Source organism: Mustelus asterias, chromosome 3 (genome assembly GCF_964213995.1).
Source record: "Mustelus asterias chromosome 3, sMusAst1.hap1.1, whole genome shotgun sequence".
In the NCBI taxonomy this organism is placed as follows: domain Eukaryota; kingdom Metazoa; phylum Chordata; class Chondrichthyes; order Carcharhiniformes; family Triakidae; genus Mustelus; species Mustelus asterias.
In genome coordinates this window covers 148,225,180-148,241,188 of record NC_135803.1, presented here as the reverse complement: position 1 = coordinate 148,241,188, position 16,009 = coordinate 148,225,180, and the positions used below count along the sequence as shown (strand labels likewise).

General features: G+C 41.8%; 1 protein-coding gene across 2 annotated transcripts in view; it reads right to left on the bottom strand.

The window, feature by feature from the left end:
* twf2 (twinfilin actin binding protein 2) overlaps positions 1–16,009 on the bottom strand; it is a 105,389-nt gene that overhangs the window by 48,456 nt on the left and 40,924 nt on the right. For both annotated transcript variants that reach the window (XM_078209910.1, XM_078209911.1), the window contains exon 3: positions 6,022–6,200. In XM_078209910.1, the coding sequence (XP_078066036.1) occupies positions 6,022–6,200 (179 nt within the window). The remainder of the gene's footprint in view (positions 1–6,021; positions 6,201–16,009) is intronic.

The window sequence follows — 16,009 nt, the reverse complement described above, 5'->3', positions numbered from 1 at the left end:
CACACCTGACCTCTCGCCTAATCCCATTGACTAGCACTTGGCCCATTGCCTTGAATACCATCACGTGCCAAGTGCTCATCAAGGTACTTTTTAAAGGATGTGAGGCAACCCGCCCCTACCACCCTCCCAGGCAGCACATTTCAGACCCAGTTGCCTGGATGAGTGCAGCTCCAACAGCATTCAAGATGCTTGGCATCACCCAGGACAAAAGCCTTGTTTGCTTTTCTTTAGTCGCCATTTTCAATCAGTTTCAGCATCGTTAGAACAGCATATCATTGAAATTATATTAATTATACTTTCATATGCAGTTTTCTTCTATCATGTATATTTCTAAAGTGATTAAAGTTTACAGTTCACAAGATCTTTCTAAACGTCCTCTATTGGGCAGACGGAGTAGAATTGTCAGGTTTTGTGGTATTGGCACAGAAATGTCCAGACATTTTTGAATCCAATTTCACAACTTGCCAAGTTGGGCTGACAAGTGGTAAGTAACATTCACTCCATGCAATTGCCAGGCAATGATCATCTCCAACAAGAGACCTAATCATTGCTGCTTGACATTCAAGAGCATTACCATTGCTGAATCCCTCATTGCCTATGTCTTGGGGCTTACCATTCACCAGAAACTGAACTAGCCAAATAAATATGGTGGCTACAAGAGCAGCTCAGCAGCTATAAATCCTGCAGTGAGTAACTCACCTCCTGGGTCCTGAAGAGTGTCCATCACCTACAAGGCCCAAGTCAGGAGTGTGAAGGAATACTCCCCACTTGCCTGGATGAGTGCAGCTCCAACAGCATTCAAGATGCTTGGCATCACCCAGGACAAAACAGCCCTTTTGATTGGAACCCCATCTGCAAACATTCACTCCCTCCACCATTGATGCACAGTGACAGCAGTGTGTACTATCGACAAGATGCACTGCAACACCGGAGGGGGTGGAGATGAGATTCACCAGGATGCTGCACGGATGGAACATTTAATTTATGAAGAGATGTTGGATAGGCTTGGGTTGTTTTCGTTGGAGCAGAGAAGACTGAGGGGCGACCTGATTGAGGTGTACAAGATTATGAGGGGCATGGACAGAGAGCAGCTGTTCCCTAGTTGAAGGGTCAGTCATGAGGGGACATGGGTTCAAGGTGAGGGGCAGGAGGTTTCGGGGGACATGAGGAAAAATGCGCTGCCTGGGAGGGTGGTAGATGCGGGTTGCCTCACATCCTTTAAAATATACCTGGATGAGCACTTGGCACGTCAGAACATTCAAGGCTATGGGCCAAGTGCTGGTAGATGAGATTAGGTAGGAGTTCAGGTATTTCTAGCGTGTCGGTGCAGACTTGATGGGCCGAAGGGCCTTTTAAGTTTAAGTTTATTTATTAGTATCACAATTATTCTTACATTAACACTGCAATGAAGTTACTGCGAAAATGCCCTAGTCACCACACTCCGGTGCCTGTTCGGGTACACTGCGGGAGAGTTCAGCATTGCCAATCCACCTAACCAGCACGTCTTTCGGACTGTGGGAGGAAATGGGAGCACCCGGAGGAAACCCACGCAGACACAGGGAGAATGTGCAGATTCTGCACAGACAGTTGCCCAAGCCTGGGTCCCTGGCGCTGAGGCAGCAGTGCTAACTACTGTGCCACCGTACTGCATTGTATGATTCCATGCAGCAAATCATCAAGAGATGATCATCCTGAAACAGCATCTTCCAAACTCATGACCGCTCTTATATGGACAAGAGCAGCAGGCGCATGGGAACACCACCACCTGGATGTTCTCCTCCAAGCCACTCACTATACTAACTTGGAAATATATCGCCATCTGTTCACTGTAACTGAGTCAAAATCCTGAACTCACTCCCTGACAGCATTGAGGGTGGACCTACACCACATGGACTACAACGGTTCAAGAAGGCAGTGCACCATCACCTTCTCAAGGGCAATAAATGGGATTGGCAATAAATGCTGGCCTAGCCAGTGATGATCGCGTGAATTAATTTTAAAAAAAGACAGGCTTTAAACTGAAGACTTCTGGGTTTCCAGTCCAGTGCCTAGGCCAACAGGCTACCATATTTGTATCTGCCGACTCCAATAAGTGCCATATTTAACCTTTGAAAGAGAAGCAGTAGAAGCTAGAAGAACACACGTCAGTCAGCATCTGTCAAGTAAAAAAACGCTTCAGTTATGTATCTTTCATCAGAACGGACTTGCTGAGTATTTGCAGGGGTTTACAATTCCATTCCTGATTTCCAGCTTTTCCTCTCAACTTATTCTATTCAGCCCGTGGCTGGTTTTTGAGAGCAGCACCTAGTGAGAAAGGTCCTGACACCATGACTGAACTTTCCATAACCCTATGCAGACGCTTTTCTCTTCATTACTTTGGCCACTGTACGGGTTCAGGCTGGAGGAGCACAAGTTTAAAATAGAGACGAGGAAAAGTTGCTGAGCAATAGAAGCAGCAACTCAGTTCGTTGATTATGAAAACCTAACGTTGCAAGTTTGGAGAGATGAGTATCAATGAATTTTGGTGGACAAATTCAGATTTTGTCATGCTAGAGGCTTTTTAAAGAAATGTTAAGCACTATGCATCTGGGAGTTGTTTTCCCAGCATCTTGACCTTAACTGCAACATTTTGAAGTGCAAATCTACCATAGAAATCAGGAAGATAGAAGTCAAATCTGCATATTCAAACACCAAAAGGAGGCATCAAATAAACTGAGAGGGTCAATATTTTTGGTGAGATAGTTGGAAAGATTTAAGAGTGTTGGAAGAAACTGCTGACAGGATTTCAGCACCGCCGTGGAAGCAGATTTGGGGCATTGGACAAGACAGCTCTTGTTACATTCTGAACAGTCTCCAGCACACTAATTCATTTACTGGAGCTTTGTGCATCCAACTGGTTCGATACCCACAACATTTCATAGAATCTCTACAGTGCAGAAGGAGGCATTCAGCCCATTGAGTCTGTACCGATCACAATCCCACCCAGACTCTATCCCCATAACCCCACACACTTTCCCTAGTTAGCCCCCCTGACACTAAGGGGCAATTTAGCACAGCCAATCCACCTAACCCACACATCTTTGGATTGTGGAAGGAAACCGGATCACCCGGTGGAAACCCACGCAGACATGGGGAGAATGTGCAAACTTCGCACAGACAGTGACCCAAGCCGGGAATCGAACCCAGGTCCCTGGCGCTGTGTGGCAGCAGTGCTAATCGCTGTGCCATTGTGCCACCTCTTTTGGAGGAAATTGTTTGAAGAAAGAAAAAAATTGCATTTATAACATAAAAGTTTAATTGACCATTATGTTGAAAATGCCGATAATTTTACATCTAAATCTGCCATGGAATACAGGGATGCAGGATTGATCCCAGACTCCAGAGAGCTTGGGACCTGAGTCTCTACTGTGGGGAGGCACTGCGTGGAGGTAGTGATCCCCTTCGAGTGAAGTAAACTATAAACTAGTCTGCCCTTTGTGTAGGGAGTCATGGGAGCAGCCTGCCTTCTGCTCTGCAAGCCTTAGAAGGCCTGTTAAAGTTCATACTGTGAGAAAACTAGGTAGAGCAAAGGAATTTCATACAGTCACAGCATTGAATATAATTGCAGGCCACGTTCTGTGGCTCAGGGTAATGTACAAACTGAAGCTATTTCCCCCCATATTTTGGATGAACTTGAATGAAAACAAACTCCATACTGAAAAAAATGTTTGCCTTACTATTTTTTAAACTAGTTTGGAAGTGTTACATTATTCCAGCTTTAGAAATGTTTCTCTTGTCAAATTGCAGCATTATAAGTAAAGGTTAGCCTTAAGCTCAAATTTGTTTTCTCAGCAGCAAAGAGGCACTGATCAGTATTCAGCGGCTTCCTGCTCCATCCATCAGTGTAACCGGCAGCAAACTGATAAGGGCCTACAAGCTGTAGCTGATGTTTGTTTGATATGCAGTGCTTCTCCTGTGGACTTTGTACTACAGTTCAAACACTTCACCCTTGCAAAAAAAAAAGGTGCAGCTATTACTTGCAGAAAGCAAGTGACTGTGGAATGGAGGACCAGTAATTAAAATGAACGCACAGCCTTTCCTGAAAAGGAAGACAATCAGCCTGGAATACGTGAAAAAGGAAACAAAGTCTGGAATTTGTAATGAGGGGAATAAAGTGAACTATGGCTCGATTCATTCACATTCATATTTAAACTGATTTTACATGTACGTTGCACATACAAATCATTGCTGGGAGCTGAAATTGGGGGTTTGCTTCCTGTGTGAGGCATTGCTGTGGATGCCAGGGACAGCAAGCCTGCCAATTGTGGCAATGCATGGGACTAGCAATTTAGATGACTCTGTGAAGGTTGTACTATCAACCCAGTCATTGTGGTACATTCTGGCTGAGTATGATTGCTCCCATTGCTCTGTGCATTCTGGACTCTCAGGCAGTAGCATTGCATGGTCAATTCACAGCATTGTTTTGGAATTGAAAATTGTTTGCCTTATATGGGTGAGTTACAGTGAAGACGGAACTGCACTCATTCCAGGAAGCACAGTCACCAACTTGGCCCAGTTCCATTCTTGTGTTCCTTCAGGATTCTCTGTGTAAAGGACAGTAAACATGCAGCAAAATATTTATTTCCTACTCTGGTAAACCTGGAGACTGCTGGCATAACTTATATGCAGCACATTATGTTTTTGCCTTAAAGGGTTCAGTGTGGGGGGCATCTTATACTTAAAGAATGAGCATTAATAATTGAGGTGTGCAGTATCATATACTATTTACCATTATTCACTGACAATGAAGATCAAGTACTTCCATAGATCAAAAATACTCCCCGAGAGACAGCTTAGCTGAATAAAAACTGGTTTAAATTTCCCATGTTGAGGTAATGAAAAATTAATGAGAAGACATAGAATACCACCCTGCTTGCTATATATTTTTTCACTTTCATGACTAGCTTCAGAAAGCGGAAAAATCAAAGGGGCAGTTTTCTGTAAAACATTTTCAAATAGGCTCATGTTCTAAAACTGCAAATGATCTGGCTCGCAAACGTTGAAGCAGAGTCCGTATATTAGTTCACACAGGAAAGGTGCTAAATTGGTTACAGTGTTAATTCTTTCAATGCAAGTTTGATATTTTAAAAATTGAAGCAAATAAAGGGTCACTGGTCGTAGGTGACTTTTAAAATGATTTCATGGGATGTGGGCATCACTGGCTAGGTTAGCATTTACTTCCCATACCTAATGGCCCTCGAGAAGTTGGTGGTGAGCTATCTTCTTGAACCGCTGCAGTCTAGATAGCACAGGTGCACCCAAGGTGCTGCTCGGAAGTGAGTTTCAGGACTTTGACCCAATGACAGAGAAGGATCAATGATATGGTTTCAAGTCTGGATAACGTGTGGTTCGGAAGGAAACTTGCAGATGGTGGCTGCCCTTTTCCTTTTGGTGATAGAGATTGTGGGTTTGGAAGGTGCTTCTGAAGGAGCTTTGTTGAGTTGCTGCAGTGCATCTTGTAGATGGTACACACTGCTGCCACTATTGGCGGGAGAGCAGGTAGATGTTGAAGATGGTAGATGGTGTGTCAATCAAATTGCATCTTTGTCCTGGATGGTGTTGAGCTTCTTGAATGTTGTTGGAGCTGCATTCATCTAGACAAATGGAGAGTATTCCATCACACTTCTGACTTGTATCTTTAGGAGTCAGGAAGCGGGCTATTCTCCACAGAATTCCCAGCATTTAACTTGCTCTTGTAGGCACAGTATTTATAAGACTGGTCAATTGGTTGGTGATGGGGGATTCAGCAATGGTAATGCCATTGAATGTCAAGGGGAAATAGTTACATTCTCTCCTATTGTTGATAATCATTGCCTGGCACTTAAGTGATAACTAACATTTGCACTACACATTAGTCCAAGTCTGAATGTCATCCAGGTCTTGTTTTCCAGTTTAATCTATCTTCCCCCCCTTTCAATATTTGACTAGCCTCTTAATATTCCTAATGTTAGATCTGTTGAATAAAGATCATGCACAACTTACAGGGGAATGATCAGGTGACCAGGAAATAAAGAGCCATTCGTAGCCCTGTGCATTCTGGCTGTCAAGGCGATAAAGGATGTAGCACGGCTGCATGTCCTCCAGAAGGGGAAGGATTAAATTGTCGTAGTCTCTGTCCCATGCCTGTGATGGCTCCTTGTACATCCCCAACACTAACTGCTCTAGAAGAGAATTACAAACATAGTCAATTTCACATTTTTAAATTCTCTTGTGTTCAGTTAGTTCAAGTATTAATAACAGGGTAACCAAAACTATAACCTGGAAATTCCTATTTTATATTTTTTTAAAGATAAAATGGAGGTGTAGCTGAGTAACACAATACACATTCAAATTGTTACTGCAATGTGGTAAAGTATTGTAATTTTTTTGTTTAACAGCGTGACCAGTGTAAAAGAATACATTATACCACATCATAGCCACAGAATCAGATAGTGAGCAGAAAGGAGGCACTTGTTTTAAACAAAAAAATATCATAGCTTGAGTAAATCTGGAGCCGCTTGTTTGCACCCCACAGTAGCTCGTGACAGAGGTCTGGCAGATGCTGCACAGTTGTGAGTCTGTCTACTCTTGATGCAGAATGACATAAATCAGCAATGGACAAATGCTTTAAGCAGAACTGTCACAAACTGGACTTGAGAATATTTGATGCCGACACCTAAATGGAAACTGCTCGATACTCTATCATCCCTTATCCTGATTACAAAACCAGCAAAATAAAAAACCACAATGGGGGTTTATTAGTTCCACAAATGGAACTAATTTTTTCAGTTGACAGATATCTGTGAGTCAGTGAATTACATACAAGTAGATTCTTGTTGTTGGAGGCAAGTGACCAAATGTCAAGATTTACCATGCTATTAATCTTTACAAAATGGATAAATGTTACAGTGGCGATCTTGAGAATATACTATTGAAATACTGCAGTAAGTTGAATACCATTGGCACATACATCCACTCTTTCGGAATGTCTGTTGTATAAAACAGAAAGTGAATTGGTTGGCTAAATCGGAATTGATTAGAAAGCAGATTTATCTGCATTGTGCAGCTAAGTCCCATCTCCAGATCTGAAATTACAGCAGCTTTGAAAGAGATCAGCAGAGATATAAAGCCATCTTTCCATTTGTGCAATGATACAGTGGCCTGTTAACACTGTAAATTAAAGCTACAGCACGAATTTATAAACTTTATTTTCATATAAAATATAAGAAAACCAGCATCACCTTGTTTTTGTTTTGTACTCGAGGGGTTTTTTGTTTCACAAACACTGTTGGCAATATTAGCAAACTCATTCATTCACATGACATGTCCATGTGACTACTGCTTTTTTCCTTCAAGGTGGTACAGCTTACAGGTTTGGAAGGTGCTGTTGAAGGAGGCTTGGCAAGTTGCTACAGTGCATCCTGTACAGGGCTCACACAACTGCTACTATGGGTGTTGGAGGAAATGAATGTTTATTGTGGTCGATGGAGTGCTGGTCAAGTAGATTGTTTTACCCTGGATGGTGTTGGGTTTCTTGAATGTTGTTGGAATTGCATTTATCCAGGTACACACTTGATTTGTGCCTTGTATATGGTGCACAGGCTCTGGAAGCTGGGGGGGGGGGGCGAATTCCTCGCTGTAGGATTCCCAGCCTCTGAATTGCTTTTGCAATCACAGCTGGTCCAGTTAAGTTTATGGTCAATATTAACGTCCAGGATTTTGATGGTGGGGTATTCAGTGATAGTAATGCTGTTGAACTATCAAGGAAGATGGTTAGATTCCCTCTTGTTGGAGATTGTCATTGTCTGGCACTCATGGGGCATCAATGTTACATGTCTGAGCATTTGCAAACAGAATTTTAATTTTTAAACAATATTTTCTTCACTGAGCTCTTTCTGTGCCTGACCATTTCCCTAGCTAAGGGTATTCCGTAACTTTGCCAACACTGCTGTATAACTGGGTGTCAGATGGTGGGCTGGAGCCGACTAGGCTTATCTGTTTCCCTGTTTTGTTCTTTCCACTGTGGAAAAGTTCCAAGCCTCCATTCAACAGCATTCCACATCAGGACATCTGAGTAACTTTGAGTATAAATCTCCATTCATCTGCCAAGTGGCACCTGCAAGCCTGAATGTTCTAAACCATCTTGTTTCAAAGCCAACATGCCACTTCGCACGTCCCCCAACAAGGTGACTCATGAGATCACAAATTTGGCTGAAAACCCATGTCCAACTATTGTGGGCAGTACAACTCCCTGTATTTAGCCTCCTTAATCACCGGATTTTATTTAACTGCCCATATATCAGTGCAATGCCAGAGGGGATAAATTCTCCTTACCTTATCTCAGTTACACAGTTCTAATAATATTTATTTTACCTACTGTCAGGAAAATGAAACAAATTCAAGAACTACAGTTTTGGACACAGAGATTTAATTTCCATTCTCCTTCCCAGAAGCTCATGAATTTCATCACTGGTTGCATCGGTCACAGTCATTTACAGGCACAGAATGTGGCCATTTGGCACATTGAATCCATGCCTGCTCCCAGTCCAGTCAACCCCAACCCCTGCATCACTGCAAGCTTACTTCTTCCAAGTGTCCATACACTGAAATTTTGAAATCATTAATTGTTTCCGCTTCCAAATCTTCATGGGCAGTGAGTTCCGGCTCATTAACACTCGCTGCTTAAAAAAGTTCCTCCTGCATTTCCCTGCATCTCTTGCCCAAAATCTTAAATCCGTGATCCAACTTCCTTCTCCCATCAAATAATAGGAAGAGTTTTTCTGGCTTCTTTCTCCAAGCCTGTCGTAATCTTGTACTCCTTTATCAAACCTTGCCTCAATCACCTTTGTTCCAAGCAGAATAACCTCAACCTTTCCAACTTAATCTTTTAACTAAATCCCCCCAATGGATCCATTCTGGTGAATCTCCTCTTCACCCTCTCGAGGGCCTTTCCTTAAGTGCAGTGACCAGAATTGGATGCAATACTTCAGTTGGGGCATAACCAGAGTTTTATATAGATTCAGCACTTCCCTGTTGAACATATATTTCCCTGCTTTTGTACTCAATGCCTCTATTTATGAAGCCCAAGATCCCATATGCTTTGCTAACTATCCTCTGAATATGTCCTGCCAACTTCAAAGATGAATACACGTGCGCACCAGGTAACTCTGTTCCTGCACACTAATTGTGCCATTAAGTCTATATTGATTCTCCCATCCCGTCTGCCAAAAGTTACCACCTCACACTTCTCTTTATTAAATTCCATCTACCACTTGTCTGCCCATTCTGTTAACCTATCTATGACCAGTTGCAGGCAATTCGGAATATCCTCAATGTTTGCCACTCCTCCAAGTTTGGCATTATCGTCAAGTTTTGACATTTTACTCTCTATTCCAAGATCAGAGTAATTTATATCTAGCAAAAGAAATCAGTGGTCCTAGTACCAAGTCCTGGGGAACATCACTGACTACCAACCTCAAGTCTAAAAACAGTCATCTATCATGACTCGCTGCTTTCTGTCCATAAGCCAATTTTTTTACCCAGCTGAACACTGGCCCTTCTTTTCCATAAGCTTCAATTTTGTTAACCAACCTTTTATGTAGTACCTTGTCAAACACTTTCTTAAAATCCATACAGCCAAAATCCATCCATTCCCTTCATCAAAAAGTTCAATTAGCCAAGCACGATCTGTAATTTACGAATCCATGCTGGCTCTCCTTCGATAACTCAAACACCTCCAAGTGCCTGTTGATTTTATTTGCCCAACTGAAGAATCCAAAACCTTGCCCACCACCGATACAAGTAGAACGATTGCCCTTTAGGGATAATAACAAGTTCTGTACCACATTAAATTCTTTTTAGAACACCACCCACTGATCTTCTGTCGATTTACTCATTAACAGGTTTGCTCAATCAACAACAGAAACGAAAAGACTTCACCCTTTCAGTGTGAGCTCCAATTTAAAAATCAGATCTGAGATGACGGAAATGGCACAACAATATTGTGCCATCTCACATATATTGACAACATTAAAAATATCTTTGGCTGCACTCTCAAAATTCCAATAAACAAGATTTACATAATCTTAATCCAATTTTTGGTTTATTCTCGGACCTAGAGTTGTGATCTGAGCTCCGGAATTTAAAGTTTATACAATATAACTGTTTCAGGAAGAATGATGCATAGCAGCATGGTGGTGCAGTGGTTAGCACTGCTGCCTTACAGCGCCAGGGACCCGGGTTCAATACCGGCCGTGGGTCACTGTCTGTGCGGAGTTTGCACATGCTCCCTTTGTCTGCGTGGGTTTCCTCCAGGTACTCCGGTTTCCTTCCTTGGTCCAAAGATGCGCGGGTTAGGTTGATTGGCATGCTAAATTGCCCCATAGTGTCGGGGCGGGGGGGGGGGGGGGGGGGGTTAGCAGGGTAAATACGGGGATTACAGGGATAGGGCCTGGGTGGGATTATTGTCGGTGCAGGCTCTATGGGCTGAATGGCCTCCTTCTGCACTGTAGCGATTCTATGACACCTATGCAATGTCTCCAGTAAATGTAAACTGCAAGTAATTTCTACACTGATGACAAACAATTGAAGATCAAAAATAAAAGAAAGAAAAAGAATTTGTACATTATAATCTTACTCTACTTATTTTATTTATTTTTGTCACAAGTAGGCTTACATTAACACTGCAATGAATTTACTGTGAAAATCCCTGATAAGCAACACAGTCTGATCGTTGACCAGCCTTGGACTCTGAAGTGGCTGGAGTAATTGGACGTGTGACACTTGGAGGATTTGACTTGATGACAGAGGTCAGAACAAGCTGTCCTCCAAATGACTGGATTTCATTTCTGGAATCAATTTGTTAGTTTGGATTGTTTGAAAACAATGATTTAGAGCTTTGGATCAAATCCATCCATCACATATTCTAAGGGAAGACTGGTTAAATACAGAGCAATGGGAAGAGTCAGGCAGTTGTATTAGTTTTGGATTGTTTTAACAGTTGGGAGATATGGTGGCTCAAATGGTTTCCTTCTGTGCTGTAAACTTCTATGGTTCTATCATTGTGTTTGAACAAGTTTTCCAGAAGTGATTCAAGGCTAAATAAAACCATGCATATTACCATAAAAGATAGTCTGTTTTGATTTAAAGACAGTGATGCAATCTCAGCTCTGGCTTTCCGTGTGGTTGAAAACGATTTCCTGTTTATGGAGAGTGGTAAAGAACCACAGTTAAGGACAATCTCTGACAGGGGTTTTAACCTCAATTGCAAGCAGTGTCACTGGATCCAAGTTACCTGGTGCTACAGTAAATCTCTTCTGCATTGCTGAAGTGGGAGAATAATAGACTTTTGCAACCATCCAGACATTAAATCAACAAATGAATAATTCCATAAGCTAAGGAATCCACAGCCATAAACAAGTCAACTGAATTAGAATACAACCACATAGTCAGTTCTTGGAATCTATCACTTTAAGTAGTTAGCCCAGGAATGAGTTACTTTCTACATGGGGCAGAATTTTGGGTCTGGGTCTGGACACAATGGCAGGATCAAATGGAGGTCCTAACCCTGTACTGTATTGGAAACAGTCACCTGTCAGTGATTTTTCTTGACTTGCCAAGTAATGGCCTGAGGCCACGCTCAACATCCAATTAAAGGTGGCAGCTAGCTCTTGAAGCTGGGGCGGGGGGGTGGGGGGGGGGGGGGGGGGGGGGGGGTGGGGGGGGGGTGGCCCTCTTGGCAAATTTAAGGGTGACACAGTGACACAGTGGTTAGCCCTGCTGCCTCACAGCCCCAGGGACCCGGGTTCGATTCCTGGCTTGGGTCACTGTCTGTGTGGAGTTTGCACGTTCTGCCCTCCAGATGCTCCGGTTAGCTCCCACAGTCCAAACATGTGCGGGTTAGTGTCCCAAGATATGTAGATTAGATGGATTAGTCATGCTAAATGTGTGGGGTTACAGGGTTTGGGCGGGGCCTGGGTAAGTTACTCAGTCAGAGAGTTGGTGCAGGCTCAATGGGCTGAATGGCCTCTTCTGTACTATAGGGATTCTATGATTAAAAAAATTAAATTAGAACATGGCCACAGCTGCCTGGTCACCATTGTGAGCCTCAAAACCTGCCTGCAGTGCTGCCATTTGGGAGGCTGCCTCCGTGCAGATTGCCATTTCCTATATGGGATGTGCAAGTTAACTGGAATATTCCAGTTGGCTGCTGATAATTGGCCTTAAACTTAGTTTAATTGGCTACCCATTGCTTACAAGTGGGTAGCCCTTCTGCCCCCAATCTTGTCCCTGAGAAAATTACCTGCAAAGGGGGGGGGTTGCGCGCCACAGGATTCCCAGTCTCTGACCTGCACTTACAGCTACAGTATTTATATGGCTAGTCCAGTTAAGTTTATGGTCAATGGTAACCCCCAGGATGTTGATAGTGGGGGATTCAGCGATGCTAATGACATTGAATGTCAAGGGATGATGGTTAGATTCTCTTGTTGGAGATAGTCATTGCCTTGCACTTGCCACTTGTCAGCCCAAGCCTGGATATTGTCCAGGTCTTGCTGTATTTAGATGTGGACTGCTTCAATTTACATAGTTCATGTTTACTCTACTATGAACCCACTCTGCTGATGCGATGGAGTATGTACACATCCTGGAGGAACTCAAAAGATTTGAACAGGAATCAAAGTTTGCAACTGACATAGAAGTTAATTTGGACTCCTGAATGTGGCGTGATGGGGGGGCGGTGGTGATGGTGGAATGGATACCTCCATCAGTGTGAGTCATTCCAGCCAGGGCACTTGTGGGTTAACTTTACAAAGTACATTTCTAAAACAGCTCAGGAGACAGACACCTGAAATGGTTGGACTCCATGTACCCAAAAATATGCTACAAAACCAACATTTCTTCCGACAATATGATTTTTTTTGACAGTATGCTTTAAAGTAGACAATAAACTATTTCAAACAGAATGCATTCTCTAAATGTCCTCAAAGAAGATAAATTAGAATTTAATTTAAGGGAATCTTACACTATTCTGATATATTGGCCAATATATTCACCACTGCTGAATGGCAAATCAATTCTTGTCTTGAGATTATAGATGACCCAATAGTTCAATGTCGATTATAATGTCCTCATCATAACTAAATTACAATTCACTGAATGCAGATATTTTTATCCAGCCATTTTAAGCTTTCTTATGGTTGTACCATTTCCGGATGAAGAAAGTGGCGAGATGACCTTCTCTTGGATGCCTTTGAACTATAACCGGGGTGTCTATTGACACAGCCATGTCAGCCAATGAGTTTCATTGTGTCAGCCAATGAGTTAGAGATGTGACTGGAGGATAGTTACCTACAAATACGTATTCAATACCAGCCAATTACAGTAATGCACTCCCAGGGCCAAATTGACAAGGAAATTACTCAATCATTTCTATTATATGCAGCCAAGATGAAAAACCTCACAAATACATGGCAACAATCACTCTTCCTTGCATCCTACCTCACAACATGCATGAAGATCAAGGAATGAATGCAGAGCAACATTAGACACGTGAAGCCGTATTCTATAACAGTGAGGCAAATTGGGAGCTACAATAATACATCACTAAGTGTGAACCTCAGAAGATAATGTTAAATGACGACTATTTAGGAAACTAATTGAATGCTCAGCAGAGTAAAATCCTTCTACATTCAGATTCACAACACTTTTTGCAAGAAACAGTACAATAAAAAACTGTGCTCTGTATAAGATTTTTTATTCATAGCAGCCCTAATATAATTTAAATGATTTAAAAGGAGTTCCATCTCTGCAACGACACACACTAATAATTAATAAGGGAAGAGATGTGATTACTTTTAGCAAATCATTTGTGAAATGATGTTGACAATTCTATTTGTTGTGGATGTGGAAACAAGACAAATTAAGCTGTTGAAATACAAGTACATGTTTGCCTATGTCTCTAAAATCAGGTTATAATCTTGGCTTTTAAGGAAAGTGATAGCTCTTAGTCAAGGTATAAATCCAAGTGAACACAAGCATGACATGAATTCAGATACAAGAGTAGCTCCAAGGGATCCTGTAGTAAAATATTAAGATCTTCTCCTGATGGTCTTCATTGAACTGAATTTTTAATGTTAGTTTAAACCTCACACGGCCTCTCACTACTAATCAGTCTCTTATTCTGGCAGTAGCTACAGGTTACTGCATCTCTTGTTTGAGGCTGGGTAGGGATTAAATGGACCTTGTACACTTAGCAGAAGAACATAGGCATTTTCCTTCTGATAACTATAATACAAACAAAATGATTTTGTTAATTTGAAAATACTTTTGATGACAATGAATATTTTCTGAAAAAATGCTGCATTTAATGTATCATAACATAATCCCAAGTGATGTCCCTACACTGGTACAAGGGGAGAAAACAGCAAAATCCAATATGCATTAGTTTGGGTTTCTAATTATGCTGTCCAATATCAGAATGCCCACTGCAGAAATACACAATTCAAACAGATATAATCGCGGTTGCATTGCACAGAATTCTAGTTTGGCTAGATTTTGAATTTTCTCAGAGATAAAATAGTCCTAGATGATGCCAATGTACTGGGTGTTGAGAAGATTGTGGCAACTGATGAGGCAAAGTCCGAACAGAAGGAGCAAAAAATCTGGTAAACAAAACTGAGAAAATAAATTATATTAATCATTTTACAGTATTATTTTCCATTTCCCCAATAAATTTCCAAGTCCATGTAGATGCCAGATACTGTTTTCTTTGCTTAAACTTAATTCATTTCAATTATATGTGATTGATACCGACTGATTGCCAATACTAAAAATGTAACCTTTAGTAATGAAAACCATTAAATTAATAAATGCTGAATATACCACATCATGTGAAACATCAATGTTTGCAGAACTGAAAATTGGAATTGAATAAATCTTTTTTTCACAATGGACCCTAATTGCTCTGTAAAGGGACCAATTAATCATCATCCTACTGAATATGCAAAGCAGAAACCACTTCGTCAATATAGGAGAAAGCCATTTTTCTCTGCCACCTCTTTGCTGCAGCAATTAATGAAAATAACAAAGATAAAAACTTGCATTTAAAAAGTTTCTTTAAGGTAGGACAACCTAACAGGTTTCTATATAGAAGCATAGTCAGATCAAACTTGGCATTGAGCTACAGAAGGAGATGTTAGAACGAGCAACTAAAAATATGACTAATGAGATAGTTTTTAAGGAGCAGAAATTTTCTCCAATGAAATACTGAGAAGACCAGTCTTTTGTCCCCGTCACAAATTCCAATCCTGAGCCAGTGATTCCATTGCGCCACCTCAGAAAGTACCTGAGACTGAACCAGACCATTTGGAACCTCAAGTGTCATATTTGACACAGAAATGAATGTCTGGCCACATATCAGTTCCATCAACAAAACTGCCTTCTTTTTTCACCTCTGCAACATCACTGACTTTCCACACCTCACCTCAGCTGCTAGAACCTTCATCTGTGAGGGAACAGAGTTTGCGTCAAACGTTGAAGCTTTGGTCTTCCCAATGCTTAGTTAGATGTTCTGTCGGGGAGCAGGTGCAGATCCGATGGGCCGAATGGCTTCTTTCTGCACTGTAGGCACTCTATGATTCTATGATGGGACATTCTCTCGTACATTTACATAAAAATAGCATAAACACAGTCTACAGGAAAGGTCGAAACAGGTTTTTGATTTGATTTGTCACATGCATATATGTGGTATACAGTGAAAATTGCTGTTTCTTGCATGCCGTACATGGCGAAGGAAAGGAGAAGGTGCAGGATGTAGTGTTACAATCACAGCTGGGGTGTAGAGAAAGATCAACTGAATACGAGGTAGGCCCCATTCAAAAGTCTGATGGCAGCAGGGAAGAGGCTGTTCTTGAGTCGGTAGGAATGTGAGCTCAGATTTTTGTATCTTTTTCCCGACGGAGGGAGGTGGAAGAGAGAATGTCCGGGGTGTGTG